General features: G+C 37.6%; 1 protein-coding gene across 1 annotated transcript in view; it reads right to left on the bottom strand.

The window, feature by feature from the left end:
* The window catches only part of LOC103813057 (sodium channel protein type 5 subunit alpha-like), a 32539-nt gene extending 28528 nt beyond the window's left edge, over positions 1-4011 (bottom strand). Inside the window, exons 1-4 of the mRNA XM_030239074.2 lie at positions 3739-4011; positions 2222-2340; positions 1624-1713; positions 419-547 (exon numbers count right to left, since the gene is read on the bottom strand). Of these exons, the coding sequence (XP_030094934.1) occupies positions 419-547; positions 1624-1713; positions 2222-2340; positions 3739-4011 (611 nt within the window). The remainder of the gene's footprint in view (positions 1-418; positions 548-1623; positions 1714-2221; positions 2341-3738) is intronic.
* Between the last annotated feature and the right edge of the window lie 16475 nt (positions 4012-20486).

Below are 20486 nucleotides of genomic sequence, written 5' to 3'. Positions count from 1 at the left end.
ACAAGGTGTGTTCTTCCCTGAGCATCATTTGACACTGGAATTTCATCTGTTATTTACCACCAAGTCATTCAACACCTTGTGACCCATTTCGGATCCCTCTCAAATGAGTTTCATCTGATCCAGAGTACAGCTAAGACAACAAAAAGGAGCTGGCTTGGTTTGGACTGTTTATGCAATTACCTCTTGACAAAATTCAAATATAGACTAAATTGAGAACAATCACACAGTTCTAAAATGAGCTTTTAATTTAGGTCTTACTTTAAAGTCTGTTTTTCTCATTGCAGACATGCAAAACGTGATTCAAGCACAGATTAGCAGGGAGGATGCCAACAACTGTAAGGAATTTCAGCAACACCAAACCTTATTTTCTCTGTGTTTTTATCCCCTGAGTGTAAAAGAAAAACTGAGTTTTACTTACATTACAATAATAATAGAAAAATCCAAGCAGTTCCATGGATCTCGAAGAAAAGTAAATTCATTCCAAACAAATCCTCTTGCTACTACTTTAATCAATATTTCAGTAGTATAGACAGCAGTGAAAACATGTCTGAGGAGGGAAGTGTATATTAGAGTTACAGAAATAAAAATATCAATGAGACTCATACACATTCAGGCACATTTCTATGTTTTCTCTGATTTAGTCCCTGCATGGAGATAAAGATAAAAAATGTGAAGCAAAATAGGACAGGTTGCATTACTTTCAGAAGCATTGTGGGGACAAGATGTCCTCCTGAATTTTATTAAATTTTCCATTTAAATCTACAAACATTCACATAAGCATATGATGCTAATTTTGGATGAAAGATAGCTAACATTTCCTTAGGAAATATTTTCAAGACTGTGTTTATGTTCTAAAGCAGGCTGGAAAATTTCAAAGCCTCACTATTCTGGCAGAAAAATAAAAACAAAGATTTACTTCAGCCTGTTAAGTTTGCACATTTTATATATTTATTCTGACAAAATACACTATAACTGAAAGAAATCCTACAGAAAATTAGACTTTCACCATGCTTACCCCAAAATAAAAGGAATTAAAATTACAGAACTTCTGAGGCTCCAGGCACATTTTCCAGATTTAATTCTGGAATATGAACTCAAGTTACACTGGGTACAGTGTACAAGTACCAAAGGAAGCAAGACATTACAAATACGTTGCTTCCTAGTGGGAACAACTGACTTAGGAGAGTCACCAGGACACAGAGGAAAGAACAGAATGAATATTTATTCTTTTATAGCCTTTTACATGAGGCAACTACAACAGGCATTCAGGTTATTGCTGTAGAATCAGAGATATTAAGTTAAAATTCAAGTGCAGAGTTTCTCAGAAAGATTTAATCCTCAAAAGGAAAAATGGGCCAACCTCTATGTTACACCAGATGGCAAAATTAGGCAAGACAGAAAAAAGGGCATATGGTGAGAGCCTCAAAGAAAAGGCACTGAATCTCCACAAAAGACTGGGTGATAAATTAACAGTCCTCAGCTTTCCTCTATCAGAGGTGACTCAGAGATCTAGTCAAGAATTTTCAAGCCCCAGAATTAGACCATCACATTATTTAAATTTTTCAGTCCAGCATGTTAGTATCCTTGGAACAATAGTGAGCACATGGCCACGGAGGTACTTACTCAATCCAGGAGGCTTCTAAGGTAAGGTGAGGGATAGTCATAGCCATACAATTGAGTAACACAGTACATGTAATAATGCCAAGAAAAACTGTGAATAGTAAGTCAAGGTGAAAAAACCACTCTATTATACGAAATGAAGTTTATGCAAGTTGCTGATTTCCACACACAATCACCACACAAGCATTCAAAAAATAACTTTTCATTTGAATATGCTCAGAATTTATCATGTGTTTTCCAAAGAAACTTATAACAGAATCACAAATTATCCTGAGTTGGAGGAGACCCACAAGGATCACCAAAATCCAACTCCTGCCCTTGCATAGGACCATCCCACCAAGATCAAATCTTCTCAGCTGGGTAAAATTCATGATTTAAATATAAAAATGAATTATCTGCATGTAGAGATGGTTTTGGAAGTTAGGACACTAGTGGGACATAACCTGTTTCACATGTTCAGACATGTTCACCTAAAAAGACCAATTTCCACTAATTAATAATTCCAAATAAAAGCAGAAAAAGCAGAAACAGAGGAACAGAATGACAGAAAATGGCACAGAATATTTTCATGTTCAAATCATGGAAACCAATGAAAGGATATGAATGGATCAGAATTTTAATTGCCTTTTTTCTGACTGGATTAAAAGGACCAAATATAAACAAGGCAGGTGTGGCAGAAAACCGGAAAATAGTCCTCCTTTTATTTACCACCATAAAAGTCTATTAAAAAAAAAAGGGTTCATAGTACATGAAACATTTGAATGAATTAAAAATTTGTGCAAAAATTACATGTTCAGTTTTTCAAGTCTGCATCTAGAGCTATATCTAACTGAAGTTAGGAGCACAGCTTTCCTTTATTCTTACTTGGAGCTGTGACGTTGATTATTCACATTTTGGAGAAAAGCAGCTCTGTCAAAGTTCATTATTGCCTGAAAGGAAGAAGCCATAATGGGAATGAATATGAAGAGCAAGTAATCATATTCGTTTGGTCAAAGTAATTAAATTACTACTCTGGGACTGTAACAATGGTCTTAATACCTTACTCTTAGACAGTGTTACAGGCTACAAGAGATTATTTACAAGATGCAGATTGTGTAGCACTGCCAAAATCCTGGACAGTCAAAGCAAATTTTTAATTTTGAAATATCTCTATATTGTCACATAACACTGTAAATTCCTTCTAAGCTACCTTAAGGTCTGTGCAGCTCAACACATTTGCCATATAGTAAAAATGAAATCTCTTGAATGAAAAACACAGTTTCCTAACTTTAATATAAATTTCTTCAACTCAATCAACCTTAGTTCTTCTTCATCAATAGTATCTCTTTGATTACTTCAAGAAAAAAGTATCTGGAAGATCAAAGTCTAAAGCATGTTCTCTGATAAAATTATTAAATTCCAATACCTCACTGGCACACATTGAAACAGCAACAAGGACTGGATGAAACCTTCTGCTCTTCAGATCAAGTCTTCCTTGACAGTAGTAATAATTTAATTTAAGTATTTAATTTAGAAGGGATTCCTAGACTATCTACTTTAAACACTGTTATAGTCAGCATCACCAACCACTTTAGAATAGCATGGAGTATGTAAATATAAATATGGAACAATAAACAACGCCAGTGAGACATAAAGTTACAGAAAATTAATTTAAGACAATGAAAATACATAGGTTTGCTACACAAAGTAATGGAAATATCTCAAATATTCCTCCCTTAATTTGTATAGTATTGGTAATTCAGTGAAAGCATCTGCAATTCCAGTGTGACTGACTGTTGGGCAGGCACTGTTTAAACAACAGGGAGCTCATCCCCACAGGCATCAGAGAAACTACTCTGGAAGAAAAAGCATCACTAATCCCAGAATATATTTACTAATAAAGTGCACAAAACACATACCATGTTTTCCTTAATAATTTTGATTCTTGACTGGAACCTAAAATACCTCTTCATTCCATAATGAAGAGCATATCTTACAACTCCCCCCCAAAACTTGTCAGTAATGTTCTCAGCTCTGTCTACAGAACAATCAAACCACAGCACCTCCTGAATAGATCTTTTACTATCCCTTAAGAGCTCAGGGGGCAAAAATAAAAAAAAAGCTTTGGGAAGTTTTAACCTTGTGATCACTGTAGTATGGATCAAAATCCTCCAGGGGTTCCCCAACCAGCTCTGCAGGAATGTCCCCATACAGAGATGGCAACGTTTTGCAGATTTTAAGGTCAAGCTGAGGAGTAATTTTATCTTCTTCAACTCCTTGTTCCTTAGTCTTCTCTTTAACTTTGACTTGCTCCTTTTTTTTGTTGGCAATCCTTTCCTCAATTGCTGCCAAGGACTCGGGGGTGAATCGTCGAAACCTGTTAGCTTCTGATGGCCAAAAGAAGGGATCCATTTTTCCTTCTGACTGTTTGTTTCCAGTACTAGAGGAAACTTAAGAAAGAAAGCTCTTGACAGTTATAGAACACCAGAAATAACACACTGCTTTAATATCTATTAGGTAAATTATTTTTTACTTCTCTGAAACTCCATGCCAAAATAGAATAAAATACAATAAAATAGAATAGAATATGAATAGACTATTTCAATTGAAAAGAATCTACAATGACCATCCAGCCCAACTTCTTGACCAGTTCAGGGCTGACCATTGTAAGGCCTTGAGCACTGCCCAAGTGCCACTTAAACAGTGACAAGCCTTGGGTTTCAACCATCCACCTAGGAAGCCTGTCCCAGTGTTTGCCCACCCTTTTGGCAAAGACATGCTTCCTCATGTCCCATGTAAACCCCCTGCAGTGTGGCTTTGGACCATTCCCACATGTCCTATCACTGGATCCCAGGGAGAAGAGCTCAGCACCTAATTCTCCACTTTCCCTACTCAAGAAGCTGTAGATGACAGCCATGAGGTCACCCCTCAGCCTCCTTTTCCCCAAAGCAACAAGCCCAAAACCCTCAGCAGCTCCTGGCAGGTCATTCCTTCCAGCCCCTCCACCAGCTTTGGTGCCCTCCTCCGGACACACTCAAGGACCTTCTCATCCTTCTTAAATTGCAGGGCCCAGAACTGCCCACAGTGCTCCAGATGAGCCACACCAACACTGAACACACTCAAGGATGTTCCCATCCTTCCTAAATGGCAGGGCCCAGAACTGCCCGCAGTGCTCCAGATGAGGCCACACCAACAATGGACACAGCAGATCAATCACCTCTTCTGACCAGCTGGTCCTGCTGTGTTTGAGGCATCCATGATATAAGGCAAAACCAACTAGAAGTACTTGGATTTAGAAAAATGAGTAATGAAAACCAGACCCAATAAAGACCAACTACTTAATCTGGATCCACTCTGTGTGATTCAGGTTACAGAAGAGATATCTTTTTTCCTTTGCCTTTCCAGCTTGGAACCATCAACATCATACCTCTACCACAACTCTGACAATCATCTAATTGTTTCTCACTGTACATGAAAGTATCAGCAGCCTTGCACCTCAGCTGCTACTCCTCTGTACTTCCTAAAAACAGAATTTAGTTCTACATGTCCCATCTCCAAGGCTCATCAGATCCATCCCCTCCACAGAGCAAAGCCAACACCAAAATCAGCTCAAGGCTCTGTCCAGCTGCATTTTCAATTATTCTGCTTGAGGTTTAAATCCCTGACAAAGGGGAAGGGTGCCAATGAGAAGCACTGAGGTGACAAGGCAAATACTGCAAGTATTCAGTCATTAATGCCCAAATTTACCACACAACTGTAGATGACAGCAATTTACATGACACCAGTTCTCAACCACAGAAGATGAAGAAAATTTTGACCCATTACAGAATGATTTGCCCTTTGTGACTCACGTCAAAACCAATTACTTCCATTTAATAAACAATTTTGGTCACTGCCAAGCCTTTAAAACACTCTGCATCTTTGATTGCTGAGGTCCAGCTGTGCTGCTACTCCTTGTGAGCTCACATGTGGGCCATGTTAGAGAATCAATACTCTCTTGCAATTACAGCTCTCTTCTTTAGATGCAGATATATTTATTTTAAAAGAATATGCAAGCAAGAATGATTGTGTAATGATTTTGCTGGGGTTTATGGGACTTGGGAGGGCTTTTTTTTTTCTCCTCTGGGACTTTCCAAGCATGTTCAGATCTGATCAGGAACCGCAACTCAGAGATCAGAATTTACCATGGTAACAAAATGGAAGCATATAACCAAATAACTGTTACTTTGCCAAACCACACAGACCCATTTCCAATAGAAAGCTCAAAAGATAAATTGAAAATCAAGATGTTCTTTTTTTTTTTTTTTTTGAATTTGAAATAACTCTAAGATCAATTTTATCTTCAAAGCAGTTTTAAGGACAATAGAGAAACTCAGCTTTTAGGGAACTATGTCAGTGAAATAAATTAAGCAAAGAAAATAGTTTCAGCAAATGCAAATATTGTTTTTGTATTAAGGATTTCATAGCTGAATTAAAAAAAATATATAAAAAAAAGAATGAGAAACAAGTATTGATCAAGAGCAAAAGATACAACACATTCCCTTCAGCAATTGTGACCAGAAGTCATAATTGGACAAACTTTCATGGACATTCATGAGAGGATTTCTTCAGCAGACCTGTACCAGAAATGCACTGTGCCCACATGGAAGAACAGACTTCCTGGCCTTTGATCAACTGCCAAGTATTTATAGATTGTGACTTGGTTAGGAAAAAGGAAACTAAGAAGATATGACTGAAAAATACTTCTAATACAAAGGACTAAAATTATATTAAAAAGACAGAGTGACTACTTGGAATTCCTAAAGCTCAGCTAAACTCAGCCACCTCACCATATTCTGCAGAATTAGTTGAATTTTTAAGGCAAGGCACTGCGGTAAAGTGTTACTCTGAGAAATAATTTCAATTTTTGTGTGAGTCACAAAAGCTTTCCCAGTAACTGGGAGGGAAGATACAGAATAAGTTTTCTTAGTAGTAGCATAAGCACCAGATTTATTCTAGAAACTGAGAGAAGAAACTTGGGTGTGTGACTACAAGTCAGTGCAAAGAAATTGTAGGTCAGTATGTACTATGTCAATGTGCTGCTGAGGCAGATGCAAGACTACAGATCTGTTAATTTCCAGTATAGCAAATGAAAGAAATTTGCATTTAAATTAAATTAAAATTTAAATCCTACAACAGGTTTTGATATCTCTGGTCCTGTAGCAGAGACCAGTCCATCAGTAACAGATACAAATGCACTGGTACCTTCAGTTACTAAAGTACCACTTTCTACAGGATCAGGGATGCATTAACACATTTTCCTTTTTAATTGAAGTGGAAATGACTTCGTTTTCTGATCTTGAGAGGAATTGCATTCAGTGTACAAAGCATTTTTTGTGGTTACTCTTCCTGGCTTAAGGATGCTGCAAAAATGACACAAGAATATTTTTATGTCAAAACCCAAGGAATTCCAGATTCCTGTACTGATGAAATTTACTGAACAAATGACCTGCAAGGTACTAGAAAGGGATGAACAAAGAGTCATTAAGTGAAACAGACACTGGGCAATACTAAAGTGCAATTTGCTACTAAAATTTCTTAAGATAAAGGGTTTTTCTAGAATAGCAAAGCAATGCCAAAAAATGAGCCTATTACCACAATGTTTCAGAGACATGAATTACAAAATGCTTGCTGGGGTACTGACTAATCAGTAGAGATGATAACTAACAATTTGGACTTTTGGATTGAAAAGCAAAATACAAATTCAAGCCTTATATACAACTCCTTGATTTGGACCCATTTGTATAAATTTCAGAACTCTTTTCAACTCCTTAAAAGCTGAAAAGAGTTCTGAAAGAGTTCCTTTTAAATGTAGCCATCAAACTATTGACCAGAAGATATCAACAATCCCCAAAAGTAGAATTGAAACTGATAAAACTAGTCAGTAAAATACTATGAAAGTCAGTAAGGGGCATTTATGAGATGTTTCTCAAAAAATGAAAACTTGTAGGAATGTAAATATAGAAATGTCCTTATTTGTGTTTCAATCTAGTTTTAGCATAGATTGTAACCAATTCTGAGTGCCAAATTACTCATATCAACTCCCTTGTCAAGGGCCACCAACTGAATATTTCCTGTGACCACCTGGATCTGGAAAAAAAATAAAAAGGGTGAACCAACTGTAGTTTGGTTTTAGTGTGCATTTAGTAGAGTCTTTCACACAGGAATAAAGAATAAAGATGCGTTCACCCCTTCACCTGGAATAAGAAAAAAATACAAGAGAAAGCAGCTCACAGCAGCACCTTATGAAGCAGGACAGGAATTCCCTGTTTTCTGTTCTGTACCTTGCCAAATCTACACCCTTCTGTACCTTCTGCCATCACCTACTCAGTTTCAATAAGCGGAAAAAAAATTCTGTTTCTGATCACCATTTTCTTCTGTTTAACTGCCACTGATGATGGACAGATCTAACAGATTTTAGTCCTTGGTAAAATCCAACTTGGGCATTTTAGAGGACCATTGCTGTTTCTAAAATACAAGGTCATTTCTTCCACCCAGAACTTTGTCCCCCATTTGCCACTTCTCACTCATCACTCCATCTCAAGGAAAAGTTTGTGTTTGGAAGGGTTGGATAAATATCTACTAAACAGTTTTTTGGGGGTTTGTTTTCCTACCAGTACAAATTTTCAGGGCATTTTTTGGGGGGTTCGGTTTTTTTGTTTTTTGGGCTTTTTTGGGGTTGTTTGGTGTGATTTTTTTAACACGTGCAATAGACAAAGTTATTGACAATATCAATATTAAAAGTATAATATAATATAGTATAATATAATATTATATAATAAATATATTATAATATACTCACTCATTACTTCCAAATTCAGAAATCTATGTGATGGGCTAGAAACTTCATTACTTAAACATCCTGAAAAAAAATCACTCACCAGTATTTTTGTGAGAAAATCATTCCACACTTGTGTAGGTAAAGAAATTTTAGTATGTCAGGTTCAGTGTAAATAAGATTAGATAATACTAAAGCAAATTTGAGAATACTCTGCATGAGGTGATATAACAAAACAGAGCAGTCAGTACCTAATATTATAATAATTAATATGACAATAATTAATAGCAATTAATAAGACAAATATATCAATGTTCAGCAAAATGTTTCACTGACACATGTAAATTATAGGAAGAGCTACATGTTTACAGCAATGCAGTAGTTTTACATTAATGACAGATTTTCTTACATAGATGCTCTCTGTACCTAAAATAAAACCACATCTAATATTTGGAAACGTGTCTGCACGTATTTTATTTATATACAGACACACACACTTGTATACATATATCCCCAAATATTTTGATCAAATAGACATAGAATTAAATTAATATATTCAGCAATTGAGTTTTCTCTAGTATACAAATATTTAGCAAAAACAAAATACTTACAATGTCCCCTTCAATCTAGACAAGCCTTGACACAGATTTCTGAAGGTAATGTTGGCTGGCTGTTATCTCCAAGGAGACAAAAAGCCTTGGTTTTTCTCACCTTCACCTTTCCAATCCCAACAACATCATTTCTCCTGAGCCAGCTCCCATGCAGAAAGTTTTCTTTGTAGTGGGATGCCTGTGGGAGGGATGGAGGGAGGAGCTTGGTTGCATTTCTAAAAACAGTAAATGAAATTTTGGGCTCTCACTGACAACACTGTAAGAAAGGGAAAAGTGCTTGGGTGATACCTTTGAATCATAATCAGGTAAATATTAATTATTTTCTTTCTGCTAAAATCAAACTTACATTTATTAAAAGCAAAGATGGATTTTTTTTCAGTTGGAAAGATATGTGTAAAATGGTAAGAAAGCAAAAGGTTTCCTATCTCACATTTCATTCTAAGCTTTTAACCATGCAGTCATGCATTAAATATTGAGACAAAATTTGTCTTTCATTAAAAGCTTTTGTTCAGACATTAGAGTATATATTACTATTTTTCATTCATTAATTTCCACTTTCTATTATTCCCAGTCTCTGATATATGTTCATTATATCTTATACAGACAAAATCTGAAATTCAAATATGCTATCTGTTATACTCAATACCAGAGCCCAAAATACATTCAATATCATGTCATAACCTCCAATAAAACATACAAACCTTGTTTGAGCAAAATGAAAATCACAGCATTTATCCTCATATCTGAAATTACTTATTTTTTCATAAGTGATGTATAAAGCCTGCTAGCAACAGGTACTGGACAGTAACACACACCCACATTCATGGTAAGCCCTAATGCTAAGCACAGTTATTGCTCTTAATTACATCAGCAGGACCCATTAGTGTCTGAAATTTCTTTTCTTCTTTATTAAGTAGAATATAAATCTTTCCTATCATCTTTCCTGATGATGAGCTACTCTGGGTTTTGCTGGAAGAATTTTACTGGAGGAACTACACTGTCCTTAAAAGCCAGACAGCACTAATGCACACAAAACAACAAACAGTGATTAAACATTTTCCTGGATAGGTACAACTGCAGATGGTTTTAAAAGAAATAAAATTCTAAGTGCTCTGTGGTGCAAGCAGCAACAGGAAATTTTAAGTACCAGTGTAAGTTATTTTTCTAGAAAGCAAGATTATGTTCTCAAGACAAGTTCAATTAAGAGAGCAGAATTTTCAAGATCACTCAAGCATCACTCTATAAAGGCATTACATTTACAATGCTGTACCACTAGATGCAATAAAGATCCCTACCTGCATGTATTTATTCTGCTGTATCTTCTCCATCCATCTGGCCCTGTGAAAAATGGGGCACAGGGGATCAACACAGACCTCAACACAGCAAAAAGAATTGCACTCCTTCTGGACACTGTAATGTTTAAAATCCAAAAAGCAAGAGCTCAGAGAACAAGATTTTTTATCTTCAGCAGCTTAGGACTTGCAGCTAACCACAAAACACTTAGACAAGTTACTTCTCTTGTGCTACAGTGGAAAATTTCCTTTCTCCCATTAGGAAGACAGTTTCTTACAGCAGGGAGAGGGCAGAAAACCAGCCTCAGAGTAATCATACTCTCTTCTTCCCCTTTTCATTCATTATTCCTATGGAAATAGGAGGAGGAATATTGATGAAATAAAAAAGCTGACATTTAACAACAAAAAGATAATGTTTGTTATATAAGTTACTAAAATTAAATTCATTACAGAAATTACTGTTAATTTATTCACCATGCTTTTGACGTGGATCTGTTTCCTCCATTAACAGCACTTTTCTTTTTCCTTTTTATTGCCAGAGCACAAGACAAATATTTCTTGTTGGTAGCATTAGCACACCACCATTAGCCTAATGACTAAGAGTGTACAGATGTCAAGAGCTGAATAAACCAGATTTTTGCATAATTAAATGTATCTTGTAACCGTGCCATAACTCTAAACATTACTTGCTGCTTTAAATTATGGATCAGAAAATGCAGTCATGAAAGATTTCAAGGTATCTGACAGCTCATGCACACTGCATGACCCTGTCATCCTGAGGTTCCACCTAGCCACCTCCATCCTTCTGTGTGTTTGAGATTTTCTCTCAATAACTTGCTGACCATGGAACCCCTGCTGTGGGACACCTGAAATTAAGATAATCAAAAATCTCTTTCTCACTAAGTTATCCTCCAAGATACATCTGTATTATTAAGATACTCTGTCTCAAACTGGCTAAAATCACAAGCTGGACACAAGATCCCAGATAGATACAAGAGGGAATAGAACAAGAATTTCAAACAAACAAATCATTGCCATCAGTTGATGTATCTGTAAATCTAATTCTGAATCTGTGCACTGACCTCTCCAACAGTCTCTTTGTATGATTCATACAAGCACAGAAGGTTTGAGTAAAGAAGTGTATTACAGAGACAAAATAAATACATTTACCAAAAATTTAATGGAGAAATCAACATTCCTTTACTTACAAGTTAAAAACATCCAGTAACTTAGACCATGACAGTTGGAAGGAAAATTACTTGAGCCTGAGAAAGTTATTTTATATTTTGAAGAAATGGCTTTTGCAAAACAAAATCATACAATCCATAACTAGATCATGTAATCCGTTGACAAAAAATGCTATTGAATTTGATATAAAGTATAATTTTGAGTGTTTTAATTTAGGTCAAGATTCTCACTGAGGACAATCACAACTGTTAATTACAGTTTATGGTTATGGTTTACTGTCCATTAGCCAGCCCTAACCACAAGTGAGTCTGAGACAAACTTAACGATGCCAATGATCTCCATTAGAATCAGCAAATGCAAATCACTCTTCACACAGAAAACCCCACAAAACACAGAAAATTCAGCTGTGCACATAAAAGCAAAGAGGTGTGAACACAGACACCAAAATAGTCTCCTGAAAGCAAAATCTCAGACTCTGGAGAGCAGGGAATGGAAATCATATCAGAGGGAGCACAGGCAGATTTTGAGTTTTGCTAAAGATAGATCCACCACAGGAACAGAGGTTGTCTCTTTTGGGCATAATGAAAATAAACACAAATCATAATCATAGCAAAAAGCTTTTATTAACAAAAATCAGATGTTACTTTTGTCTCCTTACAATATGCAAACAAAAAAGTTTTCCAAGTGACTTTAGAGGTAAAAATCAGAAAGTTCCATTAATGAGGAGGAACTGTTTAAATGTGGTAAACCTGAACAAATGACAGATTTTGTGACAGACAGAATTCCTCAACAGAAAATGATAAAGACTTGCAGGTGAGTGAGAACCTTAACACTGGAGGGCTCTTTAGGATGAAGTTAAAACTAGTCAAATGTAGAGCAATAAAATGGCACCAGTATTTAACAGGATGGATCATTTTCTACCAAAACAGCTTGTGAGCACCTGTGGCCTTCTCAAATAATTAAAATCATCTGTGTCTGATAGTGTCAGTAACCTTTGATTTTGCATCCCCACCTTGCTTTATGTAAACAAGGAATTCACAGCTGATTTTCATGGGGCAATAATTTGTGATAACACAGATCTTGAGCAGTGTGATGCCTTAAGTTTTAGCTTTCATATTTTCCAGATTCTCTACTGCACTGGTAAATAACTCTGAACTTCATATGAAGTGTTAGTAAGTTCTCCTCAAAGCTCATTCACACAAAACAATCCTTTTCCAGCCCCAGAACCAAGGACACTTTACAACTTCAGGCCCAAAAAGTAAAAACAACAGCAAATCGAGGAGGATGGGACTGCATAACCTGGAGCTGGAATTGGACAATCAGCCCCACTATGGAAATGGACCAAAACTTATAAAAGTGTGAAAACTCGTGACTCAGAATCCATCTTGGGTCCATCCTAGGTAGAGCCACAGCCCATCTCTTGTACTGCCCAAGTTGTATCCTTTGAAGGCCTTTTTAATGAATCCTTACTTTATTCCTTTAACTCTGTCTAGCTCTGTTCTAGGTAGCCTCTTTAGGCATCAAGTGTAACAGTTGCTAACTCTGATGTTAACAGCTCACAAATTATATTTCTTATAAATTTATGTTTAAATACTCCTTGGTAATTCAAGGATTTGCATTGGAGACCCTTGCAATGAAAATTATCTGCAGAGATTTCTGTTTACTCTGGCTGCAGCTTTAGAGAATTTGCAATCCTTTTTCCTATCTGAAACTGGCATACAGGGAGTGCAGTGCCCACAATTTGGGAAGCACTATAACCTCTGGAAATCACATTAAGAGTGATCTCTAAGGAATGCACACACATTTTTTACAATGAAAACTCAAATGTATCCTTTGTGGGTTGAACTAATTCAGCTGCTGGCCAGAAGCTTCAGGATTCCCCTAATTTCGAGGTTGACTAATTTCAAGATGTAGAGGAGATTCCTGGAATGTCTTATAAAACATCATAACCCTGGAAAAAGAACAAAAGTAATAGGGGACATCAGGAAAAATAACAAAAAAGGGGGTGGGAAAATACAGAAATACATCTGCTTTGTTTGACTTGAACACAGAAGAACTAAATATTACAAACACAGTAAAACCAAAACAATACACAGAGAAAGTAATATACAAAATCTCCAAAAGCACAAGTCCAGAAAAAAGGAAGGGCTTTGGCAAATTATCTGAATTATCTGTGAGATAACCAAAATGTGCAACTCAATCTTTCTTAGAAAAGAATCTAAGAGTGTAAAGGACATGCTGTATTTATCGAGACAATAATTTGCATGATTGCCATTTCCCTTTTTTCATGCTGCACAATGAAATAAGCAATTGACAGACATGAAATTTGGTATTTGGTAAATAGCTAATTGACTTTACAGAATAACAGGAAATAGCTTTTATGGTAAGCACACATTAAAGGCATTGTTACACAAAATAGCTTTCTGCCTAATGACCTAATGTACACTGAAGAAGTCTGAAAATGATCTCAGTGCCTGAAGTTCGAGTTATTCCATCTTTTCTTCTTAGTGTTCTGAAAAACAGTATTAGTATTTTTGAAGCATTTTACATTTCTCCAGAGTCAGATGCTAAGAGCAAAATACTGCTGTTACAACCTCTGAAAGATTTCCAGCATTTCTGATGCAGTCTCATTAACAGTTTATGAAGTCTCCCCTTCCATGGCATGAGCCTCCAAACACAACCATGAAATGAGAAACACCAAAAGGCCAGTAAAAGTTGAGATATTTGGTTTCACACCTATTTCTTACTGTACCTCCCTGTATGATTAAACTTCAACATGTCAAGAATGCAACTCATAAAAACAATAATATGGAGATGTTTTTGTTATTGCTGTGCAAGGCTTACACAGAGCCTGCTTTTCCTACTGCCTCACTGGCCAAAGAGGCTGGGGGTGCATGGGAGGTTGGGAGGAGACACAGCCAGGACAGGTGACCCAAATTGACCAAAGGGATGTGGGAATCCTTATAAATCAGAGGGCTTTGGGAAAGCTGCAAAAGGCAGGCCTCAAAGACAGCGGAACTGTAATTCAAGCTAAGCAGTAGCCATGAGATTGGTCAGCAGAAAAAAATATGTAAGAAGTAGAAAAGCAAGGACAAATAGAACAATGGTCTGTGTATTAACACTTGGCTAGAGTAACTCCCTAAGCTGTAGAACGGCCTATCTAGTGAAATATTAGGAAGTTTTAAGCGTAATAATGGAGCTCAGTGCATTGTGTTTTAAGGCTTACAAGCAGGTATTGTATTTGAAACAAGCAAGTATTGTTTAACCAAAGGTACCTGTGTTTATAGTGATTGGATGGAACTACTGTCAATGTGCTTTTGCTTTGCATGACTGGTCAAAAAACTTTTAAAGTAAGTTGTAACATTAAGTTCTTTGTCTGCTGCCTGGGATGTGAGCTGCTGGCATCTTCCCATTGTCATAACCATGTAATGAGACTGATGCTGGAAAATAAAACAGCTCAAGGCACGTTCCTGGCAGTCCTGTCCTGCCCGTGATTTGTACATAGCCCCCAGCCAGTGATAAGGGATACCCCAGCCCATGTGACATTATGCTCACATGGGAAAAAGTGGAGGGAAGGAGGAGGAAGGGGGGAACATCCAAAGTGTTGGCATTTGTCTTCCCAAGTCACTGTTCCACGTGATGGGGCCCCTCTCTCTTGGAGATGGCTGAACACCTGCCCAACCATGGGAAGAAGGGAATTAATGCTTTGGTTTTCCTTGCTTGTGTGCATGGCTTTTGCTTTCTCTATCAGACTGTCTTTAACTCAACCCATGAGTTTTCCAGCTTTTACCCTTCTGATTCTCTCCCTGATCCCACTGGTGGGGGAGTGAATGAGTGGCTCTGAGGGGCTCTGGCTGTTGGCTGGGGTGAAACCACAATTCCTTATTCACCAGACACTCCACCCACTGCATCCTTCTCTCTAATACAGATGATGCCTTGTGAAGGCTGAGCTAGAACAGAGGCTGGACAGAGCTAAAGAATAAAGCAGGGATTTATTAAAAGCTTCAATGGATCCACCTGGGGCAGCACAAGAGCCCAGCCAGGGTTGCACCCAAGATGAACCAAAATGGTCCCAAAGTGGATGATCGCTCATGGGGTCTCTCACTTTTATAAGTTCTGCTACATTTGCACCTTGCAGTTCATTGTCCCATTCCAGTTTTAGCCCACGAAGTCCCATGCTTCTTATTTTTCTCTCTTCAGCTCATGGTGTTTATGCTCTTGGGCCTGAGATTTGGATCATTTGTCCTTGGTCCCCAGCTAGAGAAGGAATTGTTTTGTCTCCCTACTCTGTGCAGAGAGCTCACCATGCCCTAATATGAAGCCCAGACCCACACACTAAAGCAGCACAGAATCTGAAAAATATAAAAGCTAAACCTGAGGCATAACAGAGAGAAGGACGTTGTGGGGACCATCTCAACAGCTTTACAGAAATGGCATCCAGAGCCCTTCCCTTGTGCACTAATCTGGTCACTCCATCACAGCAAGCCACTGGGGTGGTCAGGCAGGACTTGCCCTTGGTGAAGCCGTGCTGGCTGTCCTGAGTCACCTCCCTGTCCTCTGTGTGCCTCACTGCAGCTTCCAGAAGGATCTGTTCTGTGATCTCCCCAGGCACAGAGGGAAGGCTGACAGGGTGGGAGTTCCAGCAGCCTCCTTTCCCCCCTCTTCAAAGATGGGCGAAAATGTTTCCCTTTCCCCAGTTACCTGGGACTTCACCTGACTGCCAGGACTCTTCAAATACTTAGGGAGAGGCTTGGCAACTACCTCAGACAAATCCCTCAGGCTTTGGGATGTATGCCATCAGGTCCCATTGACTTAGGTACATTCAGGTGTCATGAACCTGATTGTTATTCACACTGGGAAGCATTTTTGTTACAGCAGTGGGAAGATTGATTTAAGGTATCTCTTAAGACAAATTTGAAATGTGTTTATTGTTTTTTGTTTTTTTTAATATAAAATGAAGGCTTGTTTTTTTCAGTTTAGACATGTGCTGGCTTCAGGCTAACGGTAATTGCTGAGTGTTTCAGATGCTGTCAAGCACAAAATATGGACAGTTATTGGATTCTGGGATGGAAAAGAATGAGGCAAAGTGAAGTTTTCCCTGTAAGTAAATACAGAGCAAAGTGCCTGACTACATTTCACTATACATTAGTCCATTAAGAAGCAGATTACTTCTCATAACACAGTCATTTTCATTCACAACTTAAGTGATTCCTTGTCATGTCTTGGAGGTAGTGAAATTCTGATGTCAATTTTGTGTTATTCTTTGATAAAATGAAGTACTAATTTCATTCATAAACTCCAGCCATAACTTCATTATCCATAATCACCAATGGATTATTCATTCAATAAAGATAATACTGTGTCTTTAAGAGCAGTCAGCATTTTTGTACATTTGATTTGAAATTGATTTTGTTTATAAACAGAGAAGTTTGCTTTTTACATTTCTATGCAATTGAAAATGGGGTTTCCTCCATTTGTTTTCTTTTTTTTTTTTTTGTGCATCAAGGAACTTTAAGTATATTGTGGCTGCTATTTGTGTATATAATGCAGTGTTTGTTCAGCTTGTCAGGCCATTAGATTTAAGGTGAAAAAAATGTACAGTGATGCTTTTGTACCACAGAACCATTGTGGTCAGAAGAGATCTCTGGAGATTGCCTGCTCCTACAAAGATCACATTTACTGAGAGCAGCTAAAAATATGAGTATCATAATATAGTGATAATTTTCTGGTTTCTGTATGTTCACCAAACCTGAACTAAAGGCAATATTACATTAAAAACATGGTAGGTAATGATTTCTTTGTTATGCAGGAAACCTTCCAGCCTTTCATCATGTTTGTGTCATTTCCTGGTAGGAAAGTGGTAAGATGAGCTGGTCTTTAACATTAGCTGTTTGCTTTAGGTTTTGGAAGAGAAAGAATATGATTTTTATATGAGTCTAGGGATTATTTTTCAATTTCCATGAAAATCTGATCTTCTTAGGCTAGGTTGTGAATTTCTGAGAACACTGCAGTGAGCAAACTGCTGCTGAGTCAAAAAGGAAGTGGTAGAGAGCCAAACAGGTCTCAGGAGTGAAGCCAGGATGTTGAGACAGGGAGAGAAGGAAAAATGGAAATGCCCAGAATGCAAGCATTGAGTGAATAAACATGGTAATGAAGAGCAAGTAATGTAAGTAAGAGTATAGAGATTATATTTCCTTAATAACAGTGACTTCTAGAATGCTGTGGAATTTCCCAGCCTCCTCTGTGTGCTGCTGCATTCTCTCTCATAAAGCTTGACAGTCACAGAATTAAAATGTTAAAAGATTTTAGAACTACACTGTAAGAATGATTTGTAGCCTGAGAAGTATGATTTTGTCCAGTGGAGAGAAAATGGAAGGAAACATGACAGCATGACAAATAGTTAAGAAGGAATGTGGAACAAACTCATCTTCATGTCCACAAGGAGTGATCCAAACAGTAACAGGCTGAGACTGCAGCTCAGGAAATTCAGATGAAGCACAAGAAAACCCTTTTCTGGCTGTGAGAATAGTGAAGGAATAGAATATATTACAGATGAAGGTATTGGAATCACCATCTGTTGCAACTAGGGACTAAACAGATATCTCCAGGAATTACATCAGTGGAATTCATTCTGTTTTGGGATAAATGAACTAATTGGTTTTAAGACATCACTCCCAAAGCCATTTTTAAAAGATATAATTATACAACTACAAGTAGAAAATATTTTGCACAAAAAAAAGGCCTCTCTAATCCTCCAGGAAAAGCTGTAATAGGTTCTCTGCTTGGGATAAGAGCTACACAAATTCAAGATATAAAGACATGCATTTTAAGATTAGATCAACACAGAAAAAATACCCAGAGGACATGGTAGATTCTACATAGCTTGAAACCAAAAGAGTCATAGGCTATATATAATTTATGGCATGACTCAGATGCAACTGTTTGAAAATACTGTACTTAGGCTGTGCTTTATGGGATGTGAAACTTGGTGATCTAAAATACTATTTAAATGTTTTGTGTGACTAAAATCTCCTGAGATATCATATTCTACATCTGCATAAGTGAGGCATTCGAGTAAAACAACCCACAGTTTTAGACTCCATCATGTCCAAAATCTGCTGTAAAAGCCACAAAAATACATTCACGTAACAATGTACAATGAGCCCAGTGTTTGCAGTGGTTCTCTGGAAGTTGTGTCTGCAACTGCAACTCTTGCTGCTGGATTAGAGGAGAGAAATTACTACTGCAACATTAACTTTGTCTTAAATTTGCTTAATCTAACCAGTAAATACTGGATTCTAGTTCAGTGATTAGGAATAAATTCTTCACTGGGAGGATGGTGAGGCCCTGGCATGGGGTGCCCAGAGAAGCTGTGGCTGCCCCTGGATCCCTGGAATTGTCCAAGGTCAGGCTGGATGGGGCTTGGAGCAACCTGGGATGGCACTGGATGAGCTTTAAGGTCTTTTCCAATCCAACTCCTTGATTCTGTGAAACACTGCAGTGAAGGAAGGATTTTGGCCAAAGCAGATCTCATTTCACAAACCACACACTCTACCTGCAACTGCAATCAGGACACTGCATTCTGCACTGCTAGAAAAAGTGATCTGTATCAAAACAAGCAGAGTTGAAATCAGCAGAAGTGAAAAATATCCTTATCTTCTACTTAGCCTTGCAGCCAGCATTGAATGGGAATACCTGAATGCATCATTTTATCCCTAAACCCTTACATTTCATCTCACACAGTATTCTTGTTTCACTGATTAACTATTAGCACCTTCACTGATCTACCACAAAGAAGTAGCTGGTCTAACAAATGCTGTGCTGAGAATAGAGCCTTGCACACAACTTCATATAGTGAAGGAAGGAAGGAACTTCATACAGCTCCTCACCCAGAAGATACAGAAGGAGATACAAAATATTCTGAGTTGGAAGAGACCCACAAGGATGATTGAGTACAACTTTTAAGAGAGTGCCCCATATGGGGATCAAACCCATGGTGAGTTATCAGCACTGTGCTCTAACCAACATCCCTACTTCTTAATCTATAAAAATATCCCACACAGAGGTACCTCTGGCTATTATTAATGAAGTACAAAACTACTGCTAAAAGACTGTCTGATTATTACTGTGAAAATTGCATATTTTATTATTGACTTTTCGCAAATATTAAGATGAATATTATATGTGTTACGTTAGAAAGTTATGCTGTATTAATTCTCTTAAGTAGTGTGTTAAATGTAGTTTTAGGTTGTAACAAAATGTTAAAATAGAAACCAATCTATGTAGGATACTTTTTTTATAAAGAAAGGACTCCCACCGAGATAGCAGCCACAGGACACCTACATCTTTCAGAAAAAGAGAATTTATTGCTCCATTATCAGAAGAAATGAACTTCTTCCTGCCTTGCTCAGCTCTGAAGACGCAGTTTAGGATTAAGAGGAAGAAGTGACACTGACACAGACTCCTGTGTTTGAATAGACTTTATGCATCATGTATGAAGTGTATGAATATGCAACAGGCTGTTGATTTTAAGGGTTAATCCTCTGTTAAAGTGGGTCCTTTTTTGGGCTTATGTTGCCCAGAAAAAGGAACCCGGACACCTGTAACTCTTTGTTTCTATTGTCTCATATTGTCATAATCCAAACTGTCCAAATTATTATTAGTCTATTTATATTGCTGTTTTCATAACCATTTTATTATCATTAAACTTTTGAAATTTAAAAAAAACAAGTGTTTGGCGTTTTTCACAATTACCGACAGCTGAAACCGCTGATTTAGTTTATTCAAGTGGGCCCTTCTTATTTCAACATAGGCCTTTTGCCACCACTCGAAACCAAGCAAAGCAGGACGAGCACACCTCAGCAGCACCAGGAAGCAAACAGCGACGAAGCAAGATCAGCAGAACGGGGAAAAAGACAAATCGAACCCGCCCTGGGGCCGGGCTGAGGCGGCGCCTCATGAAGCGGCAACATGGCGGGC

Source organism: Serinus canaria, chromosome 2, assembly GCF_022539315.1.
Source record: "Serinus canaria isolate serCan28SL12 chromosome 2, serCan2020, whole genome shotgun sequence".
Classification (NCBI taxonomy): domain Eukaryota; kingdom Metazoa; phylum Chordata; class Aves; order Passeriformes; family Fringillidae; genus Serinus; species Serinus canaria.
The sequence above is the reverse complement of the archived record's forward strand: the minus strand, read 5'-3'. Positions and strand labels throughout refer to the sequence as shown.